The sequence below is a fragment of the Somniosus microcephalus genome, chromosome 1 (assembly GCF_052327205.1).
Source record: "Somniosus microcephalus isolate GS21.2 chromosome 1, FLI_Smic_1.0, whole genome shotgun sequence".
NCBI lineage: Eukaryota > Metazoa > Chordata > Chondrichthyes > Squaliformes > Somniosidae > Somniosus > Somniosus microcephalus.
The window spans coordinates 138,944,859-138,955,502 of NC_140987.1; the positions used below are offsets into that span (position 1 = coordinate 138,944,859).

Consider the following 10,644-nt stretch of genomic DNA (forward strand, 5'->3'; position numbering starts at 1 on the left):
TAAAGAGGACACCTTCTCCAACATGGAGGGGGAAATTATCCAATACCAGGCCCAGGGGAACGTGTTGATCTGTGGGGACCTCAATTCAAGAACGGGCGAAGAACCAGACTTCACCAATAATCAGGGAAACAATTACGTTTTCGGGAATAACCACTTTGACATCCCTTCCCTTCCATACAGGCATAACTGCGACAAGCAGTCAAATACCAACGGAAAACAGCTACTACAGCTCTGTCGAAACCTGGGTCTGTACATTGTCAATGGTAGGTTCATAGGAGACCTCCTAGGAAGATCGACCTATTGCTCACCTCTTGGCTGCAGCACAGTAGACTATATGATTACAGACTTAGACCCATCCTCTTTCAGAGCATTCACAGTCAAACCACAAACAACACTGTCAGATCACAGTCAAATTACTATGTTCCTCAAAAAGACAGAAACAAACAACATAGAAACACAACCCAGTAAACTGTACAACACCAAAAAATCGTACAGATGGGCCAAAAACGACACGGAAAAATACCAGAAAACAATTAGCAATGCATCAACTCAAGCTCTCTTAGACACCTTTCTGGATAACATATACACTCACAATAAAGAAGGCGTAAACCGGGCAGTTAGTAAACTAAACAATATTTTTGATAATTTGGCAACAAATGCAAACTTGAAAGCTCGCAAGAACAAACCCAAAACAAAAAACTATGAAAAATGGTTTGACCGAGATTGCCATAACATGAGGAAAAAACTTAGAAAAATATCAATCCAAAAACACAGACATCCAGAAAACGAGGAACTACGCCTTACTTATTGTCAGACACTAACACAATACAGAAACACACTCAGAACCAAAAAAGAGCAATATATTAAGAATACACTCAGCTCCATGGAGGAATCCATTGATTCCAATTGTTTCTGGGAAAACTTGAAAACACTACACAAAAAACAACACGACGATTTGGCCATTCAAAATGGGGACACATGGGTAAACCACTTTGAAAAATTATACCAGAAAAACACACTAAGACCAGAGCAACACCAAATATGCAAAAAACTGGAAAAGCTAGAAATGGCCATAAAAGATAACCAAAACCTGCTGGACGCCATAATAACAGAAAAAGAACTTCTTGAAAAACTCAAGGACCTGCGACCAGGAAAAGCCTGCGGGACAGACGGCATACTAAACGAGATGGTTAAACACACAGACAACAAAATGAAACTGGCTATCCTAAAACTCTTCAACTTGGTTCTGAGTGTCGGTTATTTCCCTGATATCTGGAACAAAGGACTCATAACGCCCATATACAAAAGTGGGGACAAAATCGACCCAAACAACTATCGAGGCATCTGTGTAAACAGTAACCTGGGGAAGGTATTCTGTAGCATCATAAACAAAAGACTTATAAACTTCCTTGAGGAGCACAATGTCTTGAGTAAAAGCCAAATTGGATTCCTGCCAAACTATAGAACATCCGATCATATCTTCACCCTACAGACCCTAATTGACAAACACGTTCACCATAACAAAAGCAAAATCTACGCATGCTTTGTAGATTTCCAGAAGGCTTTCGACTCCATCTGGCATGACGGTTTATTCCTGAAACTTATCGAAAGTGGGGTAGGAGGGAAAACATATGATGTAATTAAATCAATGTATACAAACAACAAATGTGCAGTTAAAATTGGAGACAAACAAACAAAATACTTCCCACAGGGGCGGGGGGTGACGCAGGGCTCGCCAATCTCACCGACACTCTTTAATATTTATATAAATGGATTGGCAAAACTACTTGAACAATCTACAGCACCCGGCCTCACCCTATATGAATCCAAGGTTAAATTCCTCCTCTATGCAGACGACCTGGTTCTGCTGTCACCTACTAAAGAGGGGCTACAGCAAAACCTGGACCTGCTGGAGTCGTACTGCCAGACTTGGGCCCTGACAATAAATCCCCAAAAAACCAAAGTCCTTGTGTTCCAGCAAAGATCCAAACATCAGGGACCCAAAATAAATTTCACAGTAGGAACAACCAAAATTGAACAAACCACTAACTACACATACTTGGGCTTAAAAATCAGTTCTACGGGAAACTTCAAACTGGCTGTGAATGAACTGAAAGAGAAAGCAAGAAGGGCTTTCTATGCCATCAAAAAATCAATCCAAATAGAAATCCCAATTAGCATTTGGCTCAAAATTTTCAAATCAGTAATTGAACCAATTGCACTCTATGGCAGTGAGGTATGGGGACCGCTAACTCAACAAGAATTTGCAAAATGGGACAAACACCCAATTGAGATCCTACATGCAGAATTCTGTAAAAGTATCCTCCGGACTCAAAGGAAAACAGTAAACAATGCATGCAGGGCGGAACTAGGCCAATATCCATTAATAATCACTATCCAAAAAAGAGCCACCAAATTTTGGAATCACCTACAAATGAGCAATCCCCAATGCTATCACTACGACGCCCTGAAATGCCAAGAGCTGACCATAAAGAAGAATACCCTCAGTCAACTAGTCTTGGGACTCAGTGAAGTAACTACTAACAATACTAACAATAACCAGCCCCAGGACAGTGACAGGGTAACACAAAGAATTCGACCCAACACAATCGTCGCTAAGCAAAAGGAAAAATATCTGACATATTGGGCAGAAACAACAAAAACCCAAAGCAAACTCAATTGCTACTTGGCCCTAAACAGACAATACAACATAGCTGATTACCTGACCATGGTAAAGGGTAACAAACTGAGAAGAACCTTGACAAGGTACAGACTTAGCGAACATAGCCTAGCGATCGAAAAAGGCAGACACAGGCAGACCAGGCTGCCAAGAGAGGACAGGATATGCTCTCACTGCAGTCAGGGAGTGGTGGAGACAGAGATGCACTTCCTCACAGCTTGTGGAAAATATCAGGGCATCAGGGAGAATTTCTACCAAAAATTCTCACAAATATGCCCTGATTTCAGAAATCTGAATGACAACCAAAAACTCCCATTCCTACTGGGAGAGGAGAGAAGCTGTATAACACTGGCGGCACACTATGTTACAGCTTGCCATGAACAGAGGGACAACCAGTAAACTAAGAAAAGAATATATATAAACAATGTGAATGTATATTTATACACTCAGGGATATACCTGTTTATACACTGTATGAATAGAACTGCGTTTGTGTGCTAAACCATAAATGTATTTTGATGCTTTGGCAACATAAGATGTAACTTATCATGCCAATAAAGCGATTTGAATTGTGAATTGTGATTTACTTGTACTTCTTGCAATCTAGTATACTGTATTCGCTGCTCACGATGCGGTCTGCTCTACATTGGGGAGACCAAACGCAGATTGGGTGACCGCTTTGTGGAACACCTCCGTTCAGTCCGTAAGAGTGACCCCGAGCTTCCGGTCGCCTGTCATTTTAATTCACCGCTCCATTCCCACTCGGACCTCACCGTCCTTGGCCTCTTGCATTGTTCCACGGAAGCTCAACGTAAACTCGAGGGATAGCACCTCATCTTCCGATTAGGCACTTTGTAGCCTTCCGGGCTCAATATCGAGTTCAACAATTTCAGATCATAACCTCGGCTCCTATTACTTTTTTACTTATATTTTTTTCCATCCCTTTGTTTTGGGCCCTCCTTTCCCCCCCCCCACCCCCTTTCCTTTTTTTTTCTCTCTCCCACCTGGCAGCTGTCTCTTATCCTGCCAGTACGCTTCACACCTAATCTGAGCTGTCTTTTGTCTCCACTGGCCTATTACCATCTCGTCTGGTTTTGAATACCTTTTAATGTCTCTTTTACTTCTTTTGTTCGATCGCAGCCCTGCCTTCGATCTATTTTATTTCCTTTCCAGTTTTGAAAAAGGGTTTCAACCCGAAATGTCAACTCAAACTTCTCTCCACGGATGTTGCCTGACCTGCTGAGTTTTTCCAGCATTTTCTGTTGTTATTACTGATAGAACTAGTTCTGTGATCCCTTGCTCTCAGTGGGGAGTCATGGGGCTGGATTATCCCGGGACCCACCTGCACAGTGCTGGGGGACCCGGGAGATGGCAGGAAACTCGGAAGTTTGGGCAATACAGACCAGGAGGCCACAGGACCAGATAGGTGCTGGGCCCAGGATGGTGTGGGGGATGGGATGGCTCCAAACCCGGGGTGGGGCTCCCATCCCCTGGAGGAGGGGGGTCTGATCTCCGACCCCGGGGCTGAGTCGTGATCCCCGGGATGGGGGGCGAGGTCCGAACCCTGACCCCGGGGCTGAGTCGCGATCCCGGGGGGAGTGTTCCAAGCCCGGGGTGAGGGAAGGAGGGGTCCGATTCCTGAGGGGGTCAGAACCCCGACCCTGGGGGCTGTGGGCTGCTGGTGGGGGCGCTTTGGGGGCTGGGAGGATGCACTCCTTCTCCTCCCTGCCCACAAGTACTGCTTCCCGAGGCTGAGGCTGCCTCATTGCAGCCATCGGGAATCTTGAGCCCCGGGATCCCCGGCCGCCTGCAGTAAAATCTGCAAAACAGCTTAAAGTAGAGGCTTCAGGTCTCATGATAATAGTTAAATTACCAACCCGCCTTCTGGCAGCGGATTGGCAGCCTGTCCCGTGACCCGCTGAGTGAAAGGCAAAAGTGGGCGTGTTGGGGGTCGGGTTTTACTTTTTTACAGCTTTCACTTCCCTCCACTCACAGAAATCACAGAAACAGAATCACAGAAACCCCACAGTGCAGATAGAGGCCATTTCGGCCCATCGAGCCTGCACCGACACATATCCCACCCGATCCCCGTAACCCCTACACCAACACATATCCCACCCTATCCCCGTAACCCCACACATTTTATTCCCCCTAACACGAAGGGTCAATTTATCATAGCCAATCAACCTAACCTGCACATCTTTGGACTGTGGGAGGAAACCGGAGCACCCGGAGGAAACCCACGCAAACACAGGGAGAATGTGCAAACTCCACACAGACAGTCACCCGAGGCCGGATTCGAACCCGGGTCCCTGGCGCTGTGAGGCAACAGTGCTAACCACTATGCCACCGTGCTGCCCCACTCCTCCAACCCACCCGTTCTTACCTGGGAAAATTCCAGCTATGGTCATAGGGAACCCAGGTTGGAGAATTGGCAATGCAGTGTTGTAACTCAATCTCTTCAAGTGTGACTTCCTTGTTAGGAACCTAGGATTGTGGACTATTTATTGCTTGTTTGGTTTTTTTTTGCTTTACAGATGAGCCTGAAGCTCTGGAAGTGACTCAACCAACACTCATTCCAAGTACCCACATGGATGACCCCAAGGAGGCTACAGATGAGGTAGAGGAGCAGAAAACACTGCCAGATTGTTCCACCTCACAGGACACAGCATCTGTTGAACAAGATGTTTCAAAGGCAGAGCAAAGGGAAAAATTGGCTCTAGCAACTGACAGCAAGGAATGCCCATGTCCACCACCGCTGGAATCTAAGAGAGGAGTGCCAGTGGAATTTAAAAGAGAGACTCTATTCTCATTTGCAAGAGAGACTCCACCCTCATCTGAAAGAGGGACTCCATTCTCATTTGCAAGAGAGACTCCACTCTCATCTGAAAGAGAGACTCCACTCTCATTTACAAGAGAGACTCCACTCTCATCTGAAAGAGAGACTCCATTCTCATTTACAAGAGAGACTCCACTCTCATCTGAAAGAGAGACTCCATTCTCATTTACAAGAGAGACTCCACTCTCTGAAAGAGAGACTCCACTCTCATCTGAAAGAGAGACTCCATTCTCATTTACAAGAGAGACTCCATTCTCATCTGAAAGAGAGACTCCATTCTCATTTACAAGAGAGACTCCACTCTCTGAAAGCGAGACTCCACTCTCATCTGAAAGAGAGACTCCACTCTCATTTGCAAGAGAGACTCCATTCTCATCTGAAAGAGAGACACCAGTCTCATCAGACAGTTCCTTTGTAAGTGGGTCACCATTTCAACCTGAATCCAGGTCACCAGTTCAACTTGAAAGAGAAACTCAGACATCTCCATTTGATCTGAAAACTGCCTGGAAAAATTTGGTTCAAAGTGTGTGGTACAGTATTAAAGACAGACCACCCACCATGCAAGTTGGGATAAGAGCTTTACAAGGCACAATGCACATTGACACATCAGAAATTCGGGATGTTATCAGGGTTTTCGTAACTACTGTATGGGACATTATTCTTTTGTCTTTCAACACAATGAACACCACCATGCAAACAACAAAAACAAGTATGAAACAACGTTTCCGCAATTTAACTATTGGAGTAGCCTATCAGCTCTGGGAACTTTTCAAGCAACAGGCAATGTGCTGCTCCACACATCTCTCGGAAGATCCTGAACTGATGCCTTGTAGCCAGACAGAAGGAAATGCTGAGACTGTTACAAGTCCAACAAATCCTGAACAGGAATTGAGTTCTGAGCCTTTCACTTGTATTTCCACTGAATGAATCAATACATTTTTGGTGCCAGTAGAGGTCAATGAGTAGAAAAAACAAAAGTACTCAGCCTGCACGTGGCAAGAAAATAAAATGTGAAAAATTGCATTTTTTGCAGTACATCTGTTAATTAAGAAAACTTCTCTCCAGTGCAACATTTACCTCATTTCTATTTTGAATTGAAATTTGCTAGTGATTGTGTGCTGTGGTCCATGGTGCTCTGTGCTCTAACAGTCTTTGAAGGTTATTTGCTGTATTAATGCATCTTATGTTGGGATTTTCATCGGGTTATAATGGTATATTTCACTTATCCATCCCACAACATTGATTATCAAAGTTTATTTAACAATTCATATGAGCACCAGGAGTATTTGTTTGAATTTGTAAAAGTGTCCTTGAGTTAAACTGTCCTGACTGCAGCAGGCTCTGGACTTCTCTCAATATGGGACCATTGCACTTCAGCCTCCATAGCTGAGAGACATGGGGTTAGATTTAGACTCCCTCTGCCCACGAGAAACAGGGTGGTAGCTGAGTTAAAATGGAGCTGGTAGACGTGCTGCCCTGCTCCTGCTATTCCTCCATTTATCCTGAGGCCTTCTGCTGGGCAGCCGAGGAGCCTGCCTAAATCAGGCGGGAGCCTCAATAAGCTATGCAACTCGGGATCCTATGATGTACATAGGACCCTAATGCCATTTTAACTTCCTATTGGGTGGATTGTGCACTGTAGACACTCCATTCAGTAAAACCTGGAAGAAAAGACTAAAGACGGAAGAAAAAGACTAAAGACGGAAGAAGCCCTAGAGGAGTATAAAAAGTGCAGGGGCATACTTAAAAAAGAAATTAGGAGGGCGAGGAGGGGCCACGAAATAACACTGGCGAGCAAAATAAAGGAAAATCCTAAGATGTTTTATAAGTATATTAAGGGCAAGAGGATAACCAGGGAAAGGGAAGGGCCCATTAGGGACCAAAGTGGCAATCTGTGTGTAGAACCAGATGATGTAGGCGGGGTTTTAAATGAATTTTTTGCATCTGTGTTCACTATGGAGAAAGACGATGCAGACATAGAAATCGGGCAAGGGGATTGTGGCATACTTGAACATATTAGCATCGAGAGGGAGGAGGTGCTAGCGGTTTTAGCAGGCCAAAAAGTGGATAAATCCCCAGGCCCGGACGAGATGTATCCCAGGCTGCTGTGGGAGGCAAAGGAGGAGATTGCAGGGGCTCTGACACAAATTTTCAGAACCTCTCTGGCCACAGGGGATGTACCAGAGGACTGGAGAACAGCTAATGTAGTACCATTATACAAGAAGGGTAGCAGGGATAAAGCAGGGAATTACAGGCCAGTGAGCCTAACATCTGTGGTAGGGAAATTATTGGAAAAAATTCTGAGGGACAAAATTAGTCTCCACTTGGAGAGGCAAGGATTAATCGGGGATAGTCAGCATGGCTTTGTCAAGGGTAAATCATGTCTGACAAATCTGATTGAATTTTTCGAGGGGGTGACTAGGGAGGTGGATGAGGGAAATGCTGTGGATGTGGTTTACATGGACTTCAGTAAAGCTTTTGACAAAGTCCCGCATAGGAGACTGGTCAAGAAGGTAAGAGCCCATGGGATCCAGGGTGCCTTGGCGCGTTGGATCCTAAACTGGCTGAGTGGCAGGAGGCAGAGGGTGATGGTCGAAGGTTGCTTTTGTGACTGGAAGCCTGTGTCCAGTGGGGTACCTCAGGGATCGGTGCTGGGTCCCTTGTTGTTTGTGATCTACATAAATGATTTGGATGAGAATGTAAAAGGGATGATCAGTAAGTTTGCAGATGACACGAAAATTGATGGGGTGGTAAATTGCAAGGGGGAAAGCCTCAGGCTACAGGACGATATAGACGGGTTGGTCAGATGGGCGAAAAAGTGGCAAATGGAATTTAACCCTGAAAAGTGCGAGGTGATGAATTTTGGACGGACAAATAAGGCAAGGGAATACACAATGAGTGGTAGGACCCTAGGAAGTACAGAGGGTCAGAGGGACCTCGGTGTACATGTACATAGATCTCTGAAGGCAGCGGAACAAGTAGATAAGGTGGTTAAAAAGGCATATGGGATACTTGCCTTCATTAGCCGAGGCATAGAATATAAGAGCAGTGAGGTTATGATGGAGCTGTACAAAACGCTGGTGAGGCCACAGCTGGAGTACTGTGTGCAGTTCTGGTCGCCTCACTATAGGAAGGATGTGATTGCTTTGGAGAGGGTGCAGAGAAGATTCACCAGGACGTTACCTGGGATGGAGCACCTCAGCTATGAAGAAAGACTAAACAGGCTGGGGTTGTTTTCCTTGGAGCAAAGAAGGCTGAGGGGGGACCTGATTGAGGTGTACAAAATGATGAGGGGCATAGATAGGGTAGACAAAGAGGAACTTTTCCCCTTAGTAGGGGGGTCAATAACAAGGGGGCATAGATTCAGGGTAAGGGGCAGGAGATTTAGAGGGGATTTGAGGAGGAACTTTTTCACCCAGAGGGTGGTTGGAATGTGGAACTCAATGCCTAAAAGGGTGGTAGAGGCAGGAACCCTCACAACATTCAAGAAGCATTTGGATGAGCACTTGAAATGCCATTGCATACAAGGCTATGGACCGAATGCTGGAAAATGGGATTAGACTGGACAGGGATGGATGGGCGGCGCAGACACGATGGGCCGAAGGGCCTCTTTCTGTGCTGTAAAACTCTATGACTCTATGACTCTATGAACAGCAGAAGAAGTATATATGTGCTAAAATTAGTTTTGTGGGAGCAGGAGGAGCAGGAATACTCCTCCAGGCTACCACCCCAGGACCCCTTTGTCTTGGCTGGGACGCAGAATGTGATGGCGAGCTGCATCGGGATGCCCGTTTGGCAACTGCATATACGTTAATGAAGCGTGGCCTTGAAATGGACCAGGCCTCCTGCCACCATTATTGAGGGTGCGGTCAGCACACTCTGCCAATTGGCTGTCTAATTGTTAAATCTACCCCATGAGATGAGGTGGGTGGGGCTGTAGGTTTTTTTTTAGTCCTTTTTATGGGATATGGGCATCGCTGTCAAGGCCAGCATTTATTGCCCATCCCTACTTGCCCTTAGAAGGTGGTGGTGAGCCACCTTCTTGAACCGCTGCAGTCCATGTGGTGAAGGTACTCCCACAGTGCTGTTAGGGAGGGAGTTCCAGGGTTTTGTCCCAGCACCAATGAAGGATTGGCGATATACTTCTAAGTCAGGATGGTGTGTGACTTGGAGGGGAACTTGGAGGTGGTGGTGTTCCCATGCCCCTGCTGCCCTTGTCCTTCTAGGTGGAAGAGGTCGCGTGTTTGGGAGGTGCTGCCGAAGAAGCCTTGGTGAGTTGCTGCAGTGCATCTTGTAGATAGTACACACTGCAGCCACGGTATGCCGGTGGTGGAGGGAGTGAATGTTTAAGGTGGTGGATGCTTTGTCCTGGATGGTGTCGAGCTTCTTGAGTGTTGTTGGAGCTGCACTCATCCAGGCAAGTGGAGAGTATTCCATTGCACTCCTTACTTGTGCCTTGTAGATGGTGGAAAGGATTTGGGGAGTCAGGAGGTGAGACACTCACCGCAGAATACCGAGCCTCTGACCTGCTCTTCTTGCCACAGTAGTTATGTGGCTGGTCCAGTTAAGTTTCTTGTCAATGGTGACCCCCAGGATGTTGATGGTGGGGGATTCGGCGATGGTAATGCCGTTGAATGTCAAAGGGAGGTGGTTAGATTCTCGCTTGTTGGAGATAGTCATTGCCTGGCACTTTTGTGACGCGAATGTTTCCTGCCACTTATCAGCCCAAGCCTGAACAACATCCAGGTCTTGTTGCATGCGGGCAGGTGGGTTATCAGTCAGTAATTCTATGTCTATGTTCCTCCTAATAATAGAAAATTGTATATTGGAAAGATATCAGGGATTTGGCAGAGTTTAATTTGGTCCCACTCATTGTTAAATTGAGAATAATTTTTTTTCTGCACAATCACAAAATCTGCCAGTTTACCCAAATATTAACAGCAGATCTAATCAACATATAAAGTGCTGTAGATAAATAAAGAGGGTAGAAACAAGTAAAATTGAAGAAGAGGCCAATAGTTACGATAAAAATAAGAGAAAATATGAGAAAATATGGAAAGAAATTAAGAGAGCAATAAGGAAAGCAAGGAGGGAACATAAGGAGCGTATCTCAAATTATATTAAAA

General features: G+C 45.5%; 1 protein-coding gene across 1 annotated transcript in view; it reads left to right on the plus strand.

The window, feature by feature from the left end:
* Positions 1–6,541, plus strand: part of LOC147124380 (uncharacterized) — a 69,982-nt gene extending 63,441 nt beyond the window's left edge. Inside the window, exon 2 of the mRNA XM_085999625.1 lies at positions 5,217–6,541. Within this exon, the coding sequence (XP_085855751.1) occupies positions 5,270–6,445 (1,176 nt within the window). The 5' untranslated portion in view covers positions 5,217–5,269 and the 3' untranslated portion in view covers positions 6,446–6,541. The remainder of the gene's footprint in view (positions 1–5,216) is intronic.
* Positions 6,542–10,644: the final 4,103 nt, after the last annotated feature.